The 16,029-nt window shown below is 43.1% G+C and overlaps 4 protein-coding genes across 4 annotated transcripts; 2 read left to right on the plus strand and 2 right to left on the minus strand.

The window, feature by feature from the left end:
- Positions 1-233: 233 nt before the first annotated feature.
- On the minus strand, positions 234-2,522 carry LOC116392648 (kelch-like protein 23). The gene is made up of 3 exons (XM_031864326.1): positions 1,532-2,522; positions 928-1,339; positions 234-761 (listed from the first exon to the last, which is right to left on the minus strand). Exons 1-3 carry the CDS (start codon positions 2,520-2,522, stop codon positions 458-460), a joined length of 1,707 nt encoding a protein of 568 aa, XP_031720186.1. The 3' UTR covers positions 234-457.
- A 314-nt stretch (positions 2,523-2,836) lies between these two features.
- Positions 2,837-4,972, plus strand: lsm7 (LSM7 homolog, U6 small nuclear RNA and mRNA degradation associated). Its single transcript, XM_031864137.1, has 4 exons — positions 2,837-2,867; positions 3,120-3,210; positions 3,336-3,407; positions 3,985-4,972. Exons 1-4 carry the CDS (start codon positions 2,862-2,864, stop codon positions 4,125-4,127), a joined length of 312 nt encoding a protein of 103 aa, XP_031719997.1. The 5' UTR covers positions 2,837-2,861; the 3' UTR covers positions 4,128-4,972.
- A 1,678-nt stretch (positions 4,973-6,650) lies between these two features.
- tmprss9 (transmembrane serine protease 9) lies at positions 6,651-13,011 on the plus strand. The gene is made up of 15 exons (XM_031864332.1): positions 6,651-6,804; positions 6,943-7,070; positions 7,152-7,219; positions 7,310-7,485; positions 7,626-7,670; positions 8,303-8,416; positions 8,596-8,761; positions 8,897-9,171; positions 9,387-9,529; positions 9,821-10,106; positions 10,609-10,722; positions 10,797-10,965; positions 11,052-11,317; positions 11,914-12,050; positions 12,720-13,011. The coding sequence occupies exons 1-15, from the start codon at positions 6,651-6,653 to the stop codon at positions 12,879-12,881; spliced, it is 2,403 nt and encodes an 800-aa protein (XP_031720192.1). The 3' UTR covers positions 12,882-13,011.
- Positions 13,012-13,484: 473 nt separating this feature from the next.
- timm13 (translocase of inner mitochondrial membrane 13 homolog (yeast)) lies at positions 13,485-15,690 on the minus strand. Its single transcript, XM_031864152.1, has 3 exons — positions 15,470-15,690; positions 15,034-15,102; positions 13,485-14,683 (listed from the first exon to the last, which is right to left on the minus strand). Exons 1-3 carry the CDS (start codon positions 15,587-15,589, stop codon positions 14,585-14,587), a joined length of 288 nt encoding a protein of 95 aa, XP_031720012.1. The 5' UTR covers positions 15,590-15,690; the 3' UTR covers positions 13,485-14,584.
- Between the last annotated feature and the right edge of the window lie 339 nt (positions 15,691-16,029).

The raw sequence follows: 16,029 nt of genomic DNA on the forward strand, positions 1-16,029 counted from the left end.
ATTGGCAGAAAATGCCACCAAAATCCAAAAACTGCTGTCTTATTTTAAGTGGAAGACTTAAATAGTATTGAGTAAGTGTTCATTCAATCCATTTGTTGTAGTTTTTTATGAAACAGCTTTTTATTTATTTTACACTAGTCTGATTCACCGGATAGTGTCTGTGATTAATCCTGTCATTGGCTGCCTATTTGAGATGGCATTCTCCTCCCGCAGCTATCTGTTTTGCAATGGCACCCGATACCAGAATGATAATGTGTGGCACCAGACCTTTCTTTAGCGCTGACACAGCGTGGTGGAGATAGCTCTGGGTATGCAAGACTAACTTCATGACCTCTTACATAAAAAAATTTATTTGGGAAGTTCTCTGAATGACATTTCTAATATACACAACTGCAATTTATGTTATTAGACTATATATCTTACAATAGATTAGAGTAAATTGCCTTTTAATCAGTCATCATGTGACCATTCTCATGGTGACACACCCTCTAAGCGGCACAGGGCAGGGTATGGCATCATCCACCTCAATGCAAGTGTCTGTGTAAGGGTCCGTAACCACCATGTTTGGGAATGCTTTGTTACTCTTCCTCTCGCTGACCAGGTATATCTTTCCGCTGACTGTTGTGCAGCCACAGAAGAACTTCTTGTCCAGACATTCGTCCTCCAGCACAGTCCACTCGTCTGTCTCCACGTCAAAACGCATGGCTTGGCCTCCAAACAGATAGAGGGCACCGTTAAGCTCTGAGGCAACCAGGTCATATCTGGGGTTACAAGAAGGTTTCATTTTCACATAATTACCAGGCCACCCAAGGCTCTAAGGAGAAGCTGTATTGAAAACAACAATATTCTAATTAAGAAATATCAGTTTGTGTCAGAATCTGTCAGAAAGCAAAGCTGTAGAGAGTGCGCTCTTGAAAATTCACTCACCGTGGAAATGGAGAATAGGAGACCACATCCCACTGATCGTTCTTCACCATGTACCTCTGAATTCCACCATACACCTCCCCGTTTTCATCCAGGCCACACGCCACATAGATACACGACCCCAGAGCAGCAGTGGCTGCTCTCTCCACAGCCCTAACCATGGGGCTGACCTCCTCCCAACCCTCCTCTGACCCCAGCACTAGCCTTTCTACGTCAGCCACAAGCCCTTCATCCGTGCAACCCCCTAGGACATACAGTGAGGAGTCCAGCCCTATGGAGCAGTGGCTGTGTCTGGACATCTGCAGGGCTGGCCCGTCCACCCAGCGCTGGTTCCCACATTCATATATCCTGACCCAGTCCGCACAGAACCACAGCACGTCCCGGAAGTAGCCGCCAGTCACGACCACATTGTCTCCTACATAATGAGAAAATGAGAAAATAAAGAAAATGTAATAAAAGAATTCCAATGTCCAATATATGTATGTTATGTTAATTGGAATTTAACAACGACAGATGTTTGAGATGCATCATCATGTACACACACCACATGAGGAATAAATTAATTTCTACCCTCATCTTCATCACTATCATTCACATGCAACATTACCTACTGCAGCTACCGAGTACTGTGTGAGGTTCTTCCTCAGCAGAGGGGGACAGCTCTGCCATCTACCACTGAGTGGGCGAAATTGGTACAGTGACTGCTTTTCATGGTCGTGAGGTCCACCCAGGATAAACAGGGTCTCTCTGGCCCTGGTTCTCGTCATTGACCTGCCCATTGACCAAGATGCCGGGAAATGTTCATTCAGCATGCCGATGAGCTTGGCTCTGGGGTCAGAACTTTTCATTTTGGTCAAAAGTTCAGTGATAAATGGTAAAGAGAGCGACTCAGGCCTCACCAGCTGAATGAGCTCCAGAAAATATTCCTCTCGTTTTGAATCAAATGACACCCAGCGAAGGGTGGCCTCCACGGCCAGATCATCTTTATGGATGGCGAGGTCATCACAGGCAAGAAGGTCTGCAACAGTCTCCTTAGACAGAGATAGGAAGTCCTCTTCAGCGACAACAGCAGAGAAGTGTGTGAGCACCACCTGTCGTGCTGCAGTGTACAGCTGAGTGCAGCCCCGCTGCCAGGCGAAGGCCATCATTCCCAGACAGTTACTGAGGTGCAGCTCCCGCTCCAGGAACTTGCAGCACAGAAGCCTGGCTCGCTCCAGTTGTAAAAAGTCTGCGGTCTCAAGAATCCCCAGAATGTTTTCTCTGTCCAGAGCTAGGTTGGATGTCTTGCTGCATTCCATCAAAACCCTGAAATGCTGCAGACTCACACCTTTGATCTCAATTTTCCTTTTGCTGCTCTCTAGGCCACAGCCAAAAAACAGAGCCCTGAAGTAGGGACTCTGGAGGGCCAGTTGTTGACGGTTGACATAAAAACTCTCTCCTTCTACTCGTAGAATAGCATCAGGAATAACATTACAGGCAGAGTTCAAGTTTGTCACATGCAAAGCAGATTCGTCCTCCTCAAGTTTGTTTATCTGTTCAGAGAGAACTGTGAATTTAAAGCTCTGAGGTTTCAGCTCAGTGTCGGCTAAGCAGGCCATTTCACAGGCACACCAACCGTCTTCTGCACAGTGCCTCCTCCTCGTTCTAGTTTACAACACACCAACTGGTGGTATATATTAATAGACTTTCCCCCTGCCTGACTGCTGGCTAAAACAACAAGGAAAGGAGGTCAGCATGAGAAACAGATGCTAATTATAACACAGGGACTCATAATCAAACACTAATTGTTTGATTATTAAACTGTGATAATTGTCTCCTATTAGTAAATTAATAATAGAGTTAGGGTTATGCTAATGACGTCAGCTACAGGCGCTCAACGATTTGATTGGTGGAATACTTCTGAGGTCACAGTTTCACTTCCGTGTCACACAGAGAACATGGCGGTGAGTTCATATGGTTTTAGCTTTCATTCAAACCCATGCGCATTCGGTGCAAAAGTAGAAAGGTGGTTTCCTTTAGCCAGTTGTTGTTTATTCTGAACACGACGTCCGAGAAGTACTCGAAAGTAAAGTGGCGTTTTTTCTCACGTTCGCTATCTTGGCTAGCCAAGCAAAGCTAACCTCAGGCTGAGTCCGTGTTTGTTTGCGGCTAGCTTTCGTCTGACTTACAGACACGTGTCCCTTTGTTCTGTGCAGGATAAAGAAAAGAAGAAGAAGGAGAGCATCTTCGACTTGTCGAAGTACATCGACAAGCCAATTCGTGTGAAGTTTCAAGGAGGACGAGAGGGTAGGTGGATTAGTTCTGAAGATAATAAGCTAACGTGAATGCTAACACATGTAGCCGTTGGAAAGTGTACATATTTGGGATTCCCTGGCTAATGCAAGCTTTAACTGTGTGTCGTTCCCTCTCAGCCAGCGGTGTCCTGAAGGGGTTTGATCCCCTGTTGAACCTGGTGTTGGACGGCACAATCGAGTACATGCGTGGTAAGTAAGAAAAAACTGCCAACATGACAGTGTGGAACTTGTTCTTCTCCAATGGGCAAATTACACTATCACATCCATGAAACTGTCTGGAGAGATGACTGGGACAAAACAAAGGTTCATGCACAGTTCTAGACTTCACCAACGTGTATATCCTGCCAAAGTATATGACCCGATTCAATTTTTTTCCCCTTAACTTCAAAAAACTTACTCAAACTAGTCATCTGTGCAATGCCTCATCATAGCCTGTTAATACACTATGCCCTACCGGAAACACTATTTGAAAGGGGGAACAGACTTCTACACCAGACCAGTACGAAGGCAGGAACACCAACTGTGACATGTAAACTGAAGACTAGAAGTATGGATTATAGATGGGCAGCAATATGCCATTGTTGTGTTTATTCTGCCAAACCAAAGGTTACATGATGGCGGCTCTTTTCCCTATCTATACAGCAAAATATACATTTTTAAATAAATAAATAATTTTAAAAAGGGTAATTTAAATTGATCTTTTTGTCTGTGACATGTAAACGTGGATTCTTGTGTCTTTAACCTTAATCTGTCAATGTCTGTCCAGATCCAGATGACCAGCTGAAGCTGACAGAAGACACCAGGCAGCTGGGTCTGGTGGTCTGCAGAGGAACCTCCGTCGTGCTAATCTGTCCTCAGGACGGCATGGAGGCTATTCCAAACCCATTCGTACAGCAACAGGATGGTTAATACGCTGTCCGTCACTCGCTTCATTCAGAGCAAATTTCTGTTAGATATCTTAAGTTTTACAGCAGAGGGGCACTTGAAAGCACTTCAGCTTTGTTTTTGTCTGTGGTGTGCAAGTTTGCAAAGATTTGAGTTGTATAGAGCCCACAAGTTTGGGAAGAGTTAACCGTATCATTTTCTTTTTATCCACAATAAGAAACTTTTTACTATTCTTTGTTGTTTTTGATAAGAAAATAAAATGAAAATGTATGTTGAGTACATTTTGTTCTCCCTTGTTCTTGTACGTAGTGGATGCAGAACTAGATGGCATAATTTAATTTATTGATTTTCTTTCTTTCTTTTTTTTAAAGTCGATGCAATTTAATGAACATCGAGCTGATATTTTCTTCCGCTCAGCCATCCGACACTTTTTAGCAGAGTTACTGTCACTTGTGTTCTTTCTGCAACTCGGTGTCATTGTTGCCTACGAAATACATTTCCTGGTTAAATAAAGGCTAAATTATAAAAAAGTGAGTTAGCTACAGCTAATTTTCACATGCAGTCCTTTTAATAATCACACATACTAATAGATTGTCATATCTTTTATAAAACTGACCAACTAGTTAAGACCAGTTGGGGTACTTATAAAACATTTAGGTTGTGGACAAACTGCTGGATTGGCCACAGCTCCATCCTCTCTTTCCTTTGCAGTAACAAGTAATCGATTGTTATCTTTGACACTGTTTAAAGGAATTAAGGGAGTGTGTGTTGTGTTTGTGAAGATAAGCCACTCAAGCCTGTCTGCACACAAACAAAGGGGCGTTTGTGGTAATAATGGCTCTAACTCGGTTCTGCTTTAAGCAGGGTGGGGGGATAATGTAAGTATAGGATTTGCCATTAAAAATAGCAAGGCAATGCATTTTTGCTAAAATAGTCCAAGTCATTTTAAATAAGGGACTGTTACAAACTGATATTTGTGCCACTTATAATTAATGGAGGGGTTTTCTTACATCCTGAATTTGGGCTCCAAATCTCACATAGCATTTAGATTAGAGTGTGAAACATATTTATATCATCTTAGATTTATGAATTAAAACCTCCTGAACATACCTCTATCTAACTTCACTTCCTCCCTCGTTGTCAAACTAAGTGTAGGTTAAAAAACTCTCAGTTAAGGCACCTTAAAAGAAACTTTAATCCCTGTAAAAGGACCCTAATACTTGGCTAGCTGTTGTGAACCTGGGACATGCAGCCAGATTTCCAGGAGGCTTCGCTCCTCTGCTGCTCAGTTACTGTGTCAATGGAGCACCGACGGGCAGCGACTAGAGGGAGCACTGGGCTCCACTGAGGAGAAATTTATGCCCGTTGTTTTGTTTGTTTTTTAACTTTCCTTCAATTTGCTTTAATTTGCGTAAACGAGTAACATATACTTATTATGTAGCTGGAGATAATGGGAGCTCTGAGGTGACAGGATAAATGCCTGTGTACATCGGGGTGGAACCGAAGGGATCAATACCGATGGGAGGAGGGTCGGCCGGGGATTTGTGAAGCCGAGCCGACTTTCTAAAGTAAACTGAAAAGGTGAGCTACCTGCGGCACGCCCCGTGGCAGGTGTTACAAAAAGCGGACCTCTCCGTCCTCTCGTTTGTGTTCCTCCATCCATGTATCTTTTCTTGTGTGCGCCAAGTCCTACACCGAGAACTGCGGGACATCGTGAATGTCAGCGTTCAGAGGAAAGAAGTGAGTGAGTTTACTTCAGAACATAGAGCCTCTATTGTGTAATGCTTCACGCTGTAATAAACCCGGACTCACCGTGCGTAATTTGCTGGTGCAGTGAAAATTCTCACCGAGTCCATTTATTCGTTGAAATACTTCTATCTACTAAGAATTAAACGGGATGTTTTAAGTGTTACCTTTTTGCACATCTGAATTGTGGTCGCCATGCAACATGGCCTCCCTGGTCTGTTTTACGCACGTCCCGTAGTCTATCTCAGCCAGCTCTCCCGGACAGAGTCGCTGCTTTAATTTTCTGTGTAGTCATAACGACTTTATAATGAGTATTTTCTTACAGCAACACCTGGGCTTTTAATTAAACAATTTGTTTTCCCAGTATTAGTGTGACCAGAGTCCCTCATTTTCTTGGGTACCATCGTGTTAATTATTGTATAATTTGTTTTGTGATAACGTCATTCAGTATTTTTCGACTATCCCTGTGACTTTATTATTTTCTTTGTTTTGTAACCTGCTGATTTTTTTCTGTTATAATACAAAACTGTGGAACACAAAACATTTCATATTGTGATATATGGTCAAAATAAAAAATGTGTTCTTATTTATCTCGGAACATTGACATCCACCCTGTTGTACAGCCTTACCCATTGCATTAGTACACAATGCCTCACTTACAATAACATCTCAGTCTGTTATTTCCAATTTCCAACTATTGTCACTGTATCTTTTACCAGGACTGGATCATTTTGTCTGTAGGGCATTATGATACTGGATACAGTGCAATGTGAGTTGTGAGGTTGGTGCTGTGAATACAACATGGAGGTGAAGAAGGATGGAGGAGGAGGCCCGTGGTCTTCTTCAGGAGACTCCTCTGCTTCCTCCAACCCTGCCTCCTCCTGCAGGAGCACCCTCATAGCCTTCCTCATCTTCTTCCTCCTCATTATTGGGGTCTTTGTAGGCCTGCTTATTGGTGAGTATCACATTCACCACATAATCACATACTTAGACATATATAGTCGCAACAGCTATTCCGACTGCTCTGTTAAACACGATATTCTAACCGTAATTGTTCTGTAAGAATGAACCACTCCTACTCTGTCGTTGCCAGCCTACCTGGTGCAGGAGCAGCATAATTTTATGGAGACAGTGGAGCTGAAAGGTCTGAAGTATGATCCAGTTCTGCAGGATGAAAACTCTGGTTTCTCCATAGTACTGACCTCAGTTTTAAAGTCCAAGGTTAGTGCAGACTGTCGCCATGTTGAGAGCCCAATATTTTATTTTAAGAGGTTTCAAGTTTTACATTTTCCCTTCTTACAGATCAAAAATATCTTCACTGCCTCGTCGATATCACATCACTACATTGATTGCAGTGTTGTTGCCTATGGGTGAGTCAAAACTGAACTGAATAGATGACTTAATCCAAGCGAAAAAGCATCTAAAAGATTAAACAAACAGCATTGTCTGTTTCTTCCCAGTAACATTAATAGTGACGTGATGGCAACATTCAGACTGGTCTTCAGGGTGTCCAAGGTCCAGCAGTATTCAGACAACTTTGTTCAGGACCTGCTGAGAGCAGGACTCGGCTCAGTAATGCACGGGAAACCACTGGAGGTGCCAGAATTCGGAGAGATCAACGCTATCGTCTTACTTGGTAGTAAAACTATACTGTTGTCAGTCTGTGGTGGATGTGGATGTGTGTAGTAGTGGGAGTAACAGAAACAGGCCACAGCTGTGTGATGTTGTGTGTCAGGGCTTCCAAAGTCCTCACTTTGTCTTTCTCCTCATTCCTAGGAGCCAGTGGGAAGTCATTTTATTCTATTGGAGATGAGATGATAGGTGAGTGAATACGTTGACCCATGTTTCCCTTCATTACGTAATTCCAAGATGTGATGTGGGGGACGAAATTCACAGTCGTCGTTCTGTGCAAAAATGCATTCTAAAGTTTATCTGAAGACAAAATGAGTCTTCAACATTCTAAAGTAAGCCAAATCAGGCAGGTGTCGTCCAAAGTTGGTTTTTAGTAGAAAGTTCCCTCTTTGTGTTGCTGTCCATCCACTGGCGGTACAGAGCAGGGACACTAAAAGGGGAATTTTGCACTGAAGAACTATAACTTTGAAATATGCGATTTGACTGCAAAAAGCCTCTTTGTAACTTTGGTGGAAATGTGGGGTATATTTTTGTATGTAATGAGGAATGTGGATTTTATTCTCAATCTCACACGATGGAGTTACGTTAGGAATGGATCTCTTCATGCAGAATGAACAGGAGGAATGAATACAGGGACCAATAAAGCTCTGTACTATTTTACTTAAGCATCACCATCCTTCTTAATATTATGTTTAAACAAATTATACTTTATCTAAATTCCAAATACAAATATTATTACAAATTATACTTGTACTATTTTTGATATTTTACCTTATCCTCTAACTCTCATCTTGACATTTTCTTTCACCTGGGCTCTCCAGCCAGGTGTCCTGACAACACCTTCACTTGTGACGATGGAGAATGTGTCACAAAATTGAATCCAGAGTGTGACTTCGTCCCCGACTGTGCAGACGGATCTGACGAAGCTCGTTGTGGTAAATTACTTGACACTGCTACTGTCCTTTTAAGCCTCGTTATTCAATTTTCTTTTCTCAGTTGTTATTGGTATACAACAATAAACTATCCCTGACTGTTATATGTTAGGTTACCTGTAGAAAAAATAAAAACATCACCGCTTCATCTCCGTCTTGAATCATCAAACTTATATTCTCAGCCTGTGGTACACGTCCCGCTATGGGGAGTCGTATAGTGGGTGGCGAGGATGCCCGGAAAGGCGAGCTGCCGTGGCAGGTCAGTCTGAGACTCTATGGACGCCACACATGTGGAGCCTCCATCGTCAACGAACGCTGGCTGGTCAGTGCGGCACATTGCTTTGCATGGTAGGCATCATTTCCAAGTCACTGAGGAGTTATTTATGAATCTCCCAATCAGTGAGATTAACTAAACTTGCCACATCAGCATTAAAAATTTAAGGGACAACCACATTTTAATCTTTTTTATAATCTGTTTTCTAGGAACAAGGACCCCAAAGACTGGACGGCCCTTGTGGGGGCCAGGCTAGTGAGCGGGGAGGAGTCAGATTCCACAACAATTAACATCAAGTCGCTGGTTGTGTCTCCAGACTACAACTCTTTGACCACTGACAGCGATGTGACTGTACTGGAGCTGGATACCCCTCTCACCTTCAACTCTTACATCCAGCCTGTCTGCCTGCCCTCCTCGTCTTATGTGTTTTCCCCCGGACAAAGCTGCGTGGTCTCAGGGTGGGGTGCACTACACCAGTATAATCGTGAGTCCGCCTGCAGGAGTACACTTTCACACATCAACAAATGAGGGATAAGCAGATGATAGTGAGAAACAAATCCTTTATAATGTGGATACAATACCTAAACAGGGCAATTATGGCATTTGATGTCAGTCAGTTGAGGAAATTATTGCAGGACTGCATGTTGAAGTATGATCAGTATGAGTGATTCTGTCATCTTGTGCTCTTCTGCCATGCAGCTAAGGTGCCTCCCACACTGCAGAAGGCGGTGGTGAAAATCATTGACTCCAAGGTGTGCAATAAGTCATCTGTGTACAGAGGAGCTGTTTCTCACAACATGATGTGTGCCGGATTCCTGCAGGGCAAGGTGGACTCGTGTCAGGTTAGTGCTGTTTCACTTGGTTCTCCACAGGGTGACTAGCACGAGCTATCAAATGACATTTTATTACAATACTTTCTTTTCTCAGGACAAAGTTTGCATACAGACACTGATGATGTTGAAACTATAAGTAGGGTCAATCATGGAAATTACAGTGTGCATCCTAATCAACGAACACTGATCACCTGACATTGAACTGAACTTAAGTTGAAACAGGAATGTCACAAAAATGACACTAACAAGTTTAACTGTTCTCACATCACAGAATCAGAGGTCTTTTTTTTTTCCCTGCAGGGTGACTCTGGAGGGCCTCTGGTGTGTCAAGGGGCCCCAGGGAGGTTCTTCCTGGCTGGGGTGGTGAGTTGGGGTGTTGGCTGTGCCCAGATCAACAAGCCTGGGGTTTATTCCCGCATCACCAGGCTCCGCAACTGGATTTTAAGCCACACAGATCCCAGCTTGGTCCAAGATTACTATCAGCATGTTCCCACTGTGCCTGTTACTGTGCCAGGAGAAAGCTTTTATAACCCGTCAGTACCCAGGACCATAGCCATGGATGTGTCATCTGCACCAACACTGACTGGTAATGTCATGCTGAGAGCAGTTAACTGGTGTTTTTCAACCTGGACATTATTTTCCAATGTTTTGTGTGTAAGCGACTAATGAGCAAAAGGTTAAGCCTGCACACTACTCCATGCCACAATTGTATTGCATTCTGATCCTACCTGGATCTTTCTCAGGTCAAATACAATGGAAACGTAGTCAATAACACTGTGGCATGGAGGGAGTAGTGGGCAGGCGTTACCGTTGTCTTTATGATGTCAGTGGCAAAAACAAGTACTTTGAGCGCATGTAAATTGACAATGAGGAATAGCCCTCAGCGATTACACTGCAGCCTGTTTAGCGGCTGTTGTCTGCAGCGCACTCCCTCAATACTGAACCAATTTCAAAAAAGGTTACACTTTGATTTACTGATCACTCATTCATGTGTTACCAAGAGAAACAAAATGATGTCAGTCATAAATGTAGTATCACAAATACTTGTGTACACTCATGCCACACAATCTGTCCATCATGTCCTCCAGCCTTGAACTGCAGTGGACACTTCCAGTGTAGCGCCACCTCCTGCATCAGCAAGGTCAACCCAGAGTGTGACAGCGTCCCAGATTGCCCGAACCAGTCTGACGAAAGAAACTGTGGTGAGTTCATGTGTGTAAAGGAATGCACATACTGGATTTAAAGAAAATATTTCTGATGCATGTTTTTGTTGCAGACTGCGGCATGCGTCCTGCGATGGGCTCCCACAGGATCGTGGGTGGAGTAACAGCTCGAAGGGGGGAGTGGCCTTGGATTGGTAGTCTCCAGTTCCAGAGACTGCACCGTTGCGGCGCCACACTCATTCACAGCAAATGGTTACTCACAGCGGCACACTGCTTCAAAAGGTACTGCTGAACCTCAATAATATTTATATCAATAATAATGGATGAGCCTAGATGGTACTGAGCATGTCTTCATTTATAACCCCCAGTAACCCTAGCCCCACTAACTGGGCAGTGAGCCTGGGATCTGTGCTGCGCTCTGGGGTAGGAGCCTTGGTCATCCCCATCCAGAGAGTCATCATCCACCCAGCCTTCAATGGCACCAACATGCACCATGACGTGGCTCTGTTGGAGCTGGCAGTCCCAGCCCCCATGTCCTACACCATCCAGTCAGTCTGCCTCCCCTCACCGGTGCACCGCTTCCTCAAGAAAACAGAGTGCTACATCACAGGCTGGGGATCCATGAGGGAAGGAGGTGAGGGATTTAATATTTCACCGACACCGGGCTCAGCTTCCAAGAAAACATTGGACAATTGCGTAATGATGTTACAATTTACAAGAAATTCGACAATTGGATATCATTGTCCATAAGGAATTTTAACAAGTGTCTAGCAAGAGAACATCGGAGGAGCAAAAGTTCTACATCCTCTTGATCCTAAAGACTGAATAAAACCAGTCTAAAAACTTGTTTTTTAAATAAGGGATTTTTGTACTGAGGCAAGTCCTTACAGCCCCATTATCCCTCCACCCTTACAATATGATAACATATAATATTAAACACTACCAAATGGCCTGCTCACACAGTATTTATCACTTACTCTTTTGGTATGTAGCCATGCAGGTAGCTTCACTTTTATGTGCTGAGGTTCTGACTTATCTACCGCTGAAACCCCTGCTGCTACACCAGAACAATGGAGGTGAATGGAATTTGATTTGTGGCGCTCACAGTAGTAAAAAAAAAAAAAAAAATGGCATTTCAAGAATGCAACTTGTCTTTCTGGAAACGGCATTGGAATCAGACTTGATCTTTGTGAAAATGCATTACCCACTAATATCATTTTTTGGCAACAGGTTCGTTGACCAACCTGCTGCAGAAAGCTGCAGTGAACATCATTGACCAGGCAGACTGCCAGCAGTCTTATGGAAACGTCCTCACTCCTAACATGATGTGTGCTGGTTCCATTGAGGGAGGGAGGGACACCTGTTTGGTAAGTTGCAGGACATTCTACCAAGTTACCCAAATACCTTTTACACAGCCTGGAACTAGGCCGGACATCTGGGCGGTACTGTCCTGGCCTCACCTGAGCAGTAAGATTGTGGACCAAGATAACATCAGTGCTCTGGGAAATAGGGCCATGGCACCGATACATCTTTTTACAGTGGATGGTTAACCAGGTCAGAGCAAAGTAAATATTGCCCTTTATTCTTTAGAAGTGTCAAGGACTTGTCTTTGGAAAAAAAGAAAAAGCATATGAATAATTCACGGTTTTGAAAATATTTGTCAGATATTATGATGACGAAAGCCCAAGTGCTACTTGTTGAGGAACATTGCAACACTTAAGTGAGAGATACTTATCTGATGGGAGAGAGAGCAGACTTTCTTTCCTAAAAATACAGAGCCCCCCTTTCCACCCGCTTCCTCTCTGTAATCTCCTTATGTAAGGAAACCCACATGCATTCCTGTCTCGGTCAAAGCACCTGGCATCTCAGCAGCGATCCAAGTGACATTCTCTTTATACTTCACTCTTCTGATCCCTCACTCATCCTTAATTGTTTTACTCTCTTTACATGCTGGAGACTGCGTTGCGTTGAGGTTATTTTAATTTCTTACAAGTTATTAAAAGCCAAACTTTTGGTCTTTCTTCCCTGTCATCCAGGGAGACTCTGGAGGGCCGCTGACCTGCCGCGAGCCCTCTGGCCAGTGGTTTACTGCTGGAGTGACCAGCTGGGGACATGGATGTGGGCGAATTGGTTTTCCGGGGGTTTACACTCGTATTACGTCCGTCAGGAAATGGATATCTACATACCTGCCTTTCTGAAGAGACCAAAAAAAAGAAGCTGAAACCACAAAAAGATGACAAAGCACGTGGATTTTCTTGATACATCTTCTCCAGAAAACTGTACTGTAAAAGGACCAAAGTCATGCTAAAAGCCACACATACATAGTTTCCACAGTATTGATCTTAGGTGCTGTTTGTAATACTGTGCAGTTATCTGAATTGGGACCATCCTCTTTCATAATGTACTGAAGAAATAAGGAGAATACTGAACTGGATTGTGGACATTTTGATCGCACATGCATGATTTAAAGTATTTATTTCAGTTATTTATTTTCCTGACCGGTAAACTTACTGTACATGGTGTATTCTTTTTCTTCATTTTGTGTGGGGTTCTGAATATACGTGGTTCATTTATGGGTACATTTTCTTGTCTTTTAAAAAAAATATATATATTCTAAGAAAATAAGACAAAAATGCGGTGTAATAAGTGTTACTGAAGGGTGGGTTTTCTGGGAAATATATAGTTCTGTATGAAGAAAGTGGTACTGGAATCAGCTTTAATATAATTCTGACTTAAGTTTGATAAACCTATGGTGATGTTTCATTGGCATACACTCTTTTTGATGAGACACAAGAGAGTACTCTGATAAACGAGATTTATTGATTGTTCATGAAAACCTTTCCATTTGCTCACACACACACACTGCACATAACGTTCACAAGCTTTTGTGGCTCTTACTTCCCCACATAATTTCAGCAGGATAGGGGGGGAAAAAAAAAATGAGTGCGCTTCCCAGACATCTGACAAGGTGTGTGCACATACAGATGAGAAAGGTTCAGTACCCCGTGTACAGCAAGGCAGACCCTGCTGAAACAAGCCCACTACTGTGGAGGGCGGCAGATAGAGTGACAACTAGAAAACAGATCAGACAAAACAGTTTTGTTCTCCAGGCGTACTTTGATACAGGACTGTTTGGAGGCTTGTGAATGTCAGGTTCACGGTTATGAAAACACCAAGTTCGTCCTCAAGTCCTCCTTTTGATTTTAAGTCGGTCTTTTAGTGTAAAAGCACGTAAAGTAAAGCCTGTGTTGTCCCTTAAGGGCTCCAGTTGTGCAGCTTATTATCTACGGTAAAAATGTCACATCTTTCTCTGAGCATAAACACAATGAAAAGAATTGGCAACAAACATGCCGATAGTATTTTATGACATTGTGGTTACAGAGACATTAGTCCTGTTTACAGTTATGTGTCCCAATTATACAGGCTCTTAAACACAAGAAACATTCAGCCTTAATTTAAAGGCAAGGAGGTTTCAGTGTTTCTGTTGAAGTCACATTATTAAGTAAACAGATACTGCAATAATTACTCCAAATTTCTTTGGAAACATCGCCAGTCTATCACAGGGCAACAAGTACTTAATCACACTTATGTTCATTCCAACAGGCATTTAGAGTTTCCAAATCTCGTGACCTATATGTCTTTATTCATAACATAAAAACACAAATAATCAAACTTTGTTTCTTAACTGTTCCTCAGAGCAAAAATGAAAATGTCCGCAGAGACTTTTGTTATGGCTAGGGTCCACAGTCTCTCTCTGTCTGTCTGTAAGGTATTGGTATGGCGACGGTGTGCTGCTGCTGCCACGACACACCTGTGCACAGCCTCCAGTGGAAACACTGTACTCCTCCTCACCATAAGCAGCAGCCAGACGAAGGGAAAGTTAGGATGAAGAGAGGGATGTTCACATACGAGCTCTTTCCTTCTGTAATCTGGAGTTGTATGTTCGGGACACGGTGTTCCAGGCATCCATATACCGGTCCATACACATGGCAATACATTTCTGTGAGAACAAAGGCAGTTATAGAGACACAATTCATGGTCTTTTCTAAAGGCTGCAACTAAGAATTATTTCCATTATAAATCCTTCAGCTAATTACTTTGTCAATTAATCATTTGGTCTATGATGTATTAAAAGCTGGGGAAAAATGCCCAGTGCAGGACTGTCAGTCCAGACAGTCCAAAACTCAAAGACAGTCCCTTCACATTCATAGAAATCCCAGAAAAGTAGCAAATCTTCACATGAGATTATCATAGATGACCAAATTGACTCGAGATTATCTGCCAATTGATTAGTCTTTTCAACTCTAATCTTTGTGCATCTTAAACTGCTCATTGTGGCCCAGCGCATACCTGCTCAGAGTTGTCCAGCGTGCTCCCAGGTTTACCTATGCACTTCTTGAAGCATTTGTCTGTCATTCTCTGAAACAGAAAGACAAAAACGTTATTCACGTCATTACTAACAGCTGAACTGAAGTCACAACAGCAGTCCCCAACATCATCCGCTGTGCATCTGGTAACGTTAGGTGAAAACACTCAATTAATCTGGTTTAAAGTCACATCTGGTTAAAGAGTCATGGTTTTGGACAACAGCATTTCAATGACTACCGTTTCTATAAGTCATATTTCATTGTTGTGGTGAGGACATCTTTATAACGGTGAGAGGATTAACAAAGGTGCATCCCCTAATTGATTTACTATATTTAACGTTACTCTGCCACTTAACTTAGTAAGTTAGACAAGTTTGAGGTTAGCCTTGCTAGCTTAGCAGCTGTGTCCATTGATTTACCTGCAGCAGCTCCTGAGCGTTAGCCACTGCGATCTGGACCTTAACCTGCTCCATGATCGTACCGGTGTCCACTTTACCACCCGATCCACCTGCTGGGAAGTCTGACCCGAACCCGTCCATTTCCGCTGGAGTCGCTACCGAACCTGTAGCTGTATCGGTCTTCTGTAAATGCACGTGTGGACAGCTACTGCTAGGTTCGGCGAACGATAGTTTTCGATGCCCTTGACAGCAACGGAAGGCTACATACGTCACTTCCGTAAAGGTGATTCCGAGTCCGACATGGGAAATGTGTTTTTTTTTTCGGTGAGCCGACAAGATCGAGTCACAGTGGAATAAATCTACCGCTAGCAAACACGTTTTGTATTTCATACTATACACATGTTAACAACACTGTCCCATCCCTCCTAACGACACACGTGCACGCACACACGCGTGTTTGCCGCGCGGTGGAGGTATCGGCCTACTCACCTGAATCACACAGTCTAAAACTTTAAAGGAGAGAATTACACTCTTCGATTTTACATTTTTTGCTTTTAATGCAAAATCAGCCCTCTGTTTAT

Source organism: Anarrhichthys ocellatus, unplaced genomic scaffold (assembly GCF_004355925.1).
Source record: "Anarrhichthys ocellatus isolate YVR2014 unplaced genomic scaffold, GSC_Weel_1.0 scaffold30, whole genome shotgun sequence".
Classification (NCBI taxonomy): Eukaryota; Metazoa; Chordata; class Actinopteri; order Perciformes; family Anarhichadidae; genus Anarrhichthys; species Anarrhichthys ocellatus.

Excerpts from the sequence above, each read along its gene's own strand:
- LOC116392648 (XM_031864326.1), bottom strand. The coding sequence starts at position 2,522 with ATGGCCTGCTTAGCCGACACTGAGCTGAAACCTCAGAGCTTTAAATTC. Across the intron at positions 1,340-1,531 it reads GTACTCGGTAGCTGCAGTAG|GAGACAATGTGGTCGTGACT; the intron begins GTAATGTTGCAT and ends CTCATTATGTAG. Across the intron at positions 762-927 it reads TCCTATTCTCCATTTCCACG|ATATGACCTGGTTGCCTCAG; the intron begins GTGAGTGAATTT and ends TTGTAACCCCAG.
- tmprss9 (XM_031864332.1), top strand. The coding sequence starts at position 6,651 with ATGGAGGTGAAGAAGGATGGAGGAGGAGGCCCGTGGTCTTCTTCAGGA. Across the intron at positions 7,071-7,151 it reads CCTCAGTTTTAAAGTCCAAG|ATCAAAAATATCTTCACTGC; the intron begins GTTAGTGCAGAC and ends CCCTTCTTACAG. Across the intron at positions 10,107-10,608 it reads ATCTGCACCAACACTGACTG|CCTTGAACTGCAGTGGACAC; the intron begins GTAATGTCATGC and ends CATGTCCTCCAG.
- lsm7 (XM_031864137.1), top strand. Across the intron at positions 3,211-3,335 it reads GTTTCAAGGAGGACGAGAGG|CCAGCGGTGTCCTGAAGGGG; the intron begins GTAGGTGGATTA and ends GTTCCCTCTCAG. Across the intron at positions 3,408-3,984 it reads CACAATCGAGTACATGCGTG|ATCCAGATGACCAGCTGAAG; the intron begins GTAAGTAAGAAA and ends ATGTCTGTCCAG.
- timm13 (XM_031864152.1), bottom strand. The coding sequence starts at position 15,589 with ATGGACGGGTTCGGGTCAGACTTCCCAGCAGGTGGATCGGGTGGTAAA. Across the intron at positions 15,103-15,469 it reads ACGCTCAGGAGCTGCTGCAG|AGAATGACAGACAAATGCTT; the intron begins GTAAATCAATGG and ends TTTCTGTTTCAG. Across the intron at positions 14,684-15,033 it reads CGCTGGACAACTCTGAGCAG|AAATGTATTGCCATGTGTAT; the intron begins GTATGCGCTGGG and ends TTGTTCTCACAG.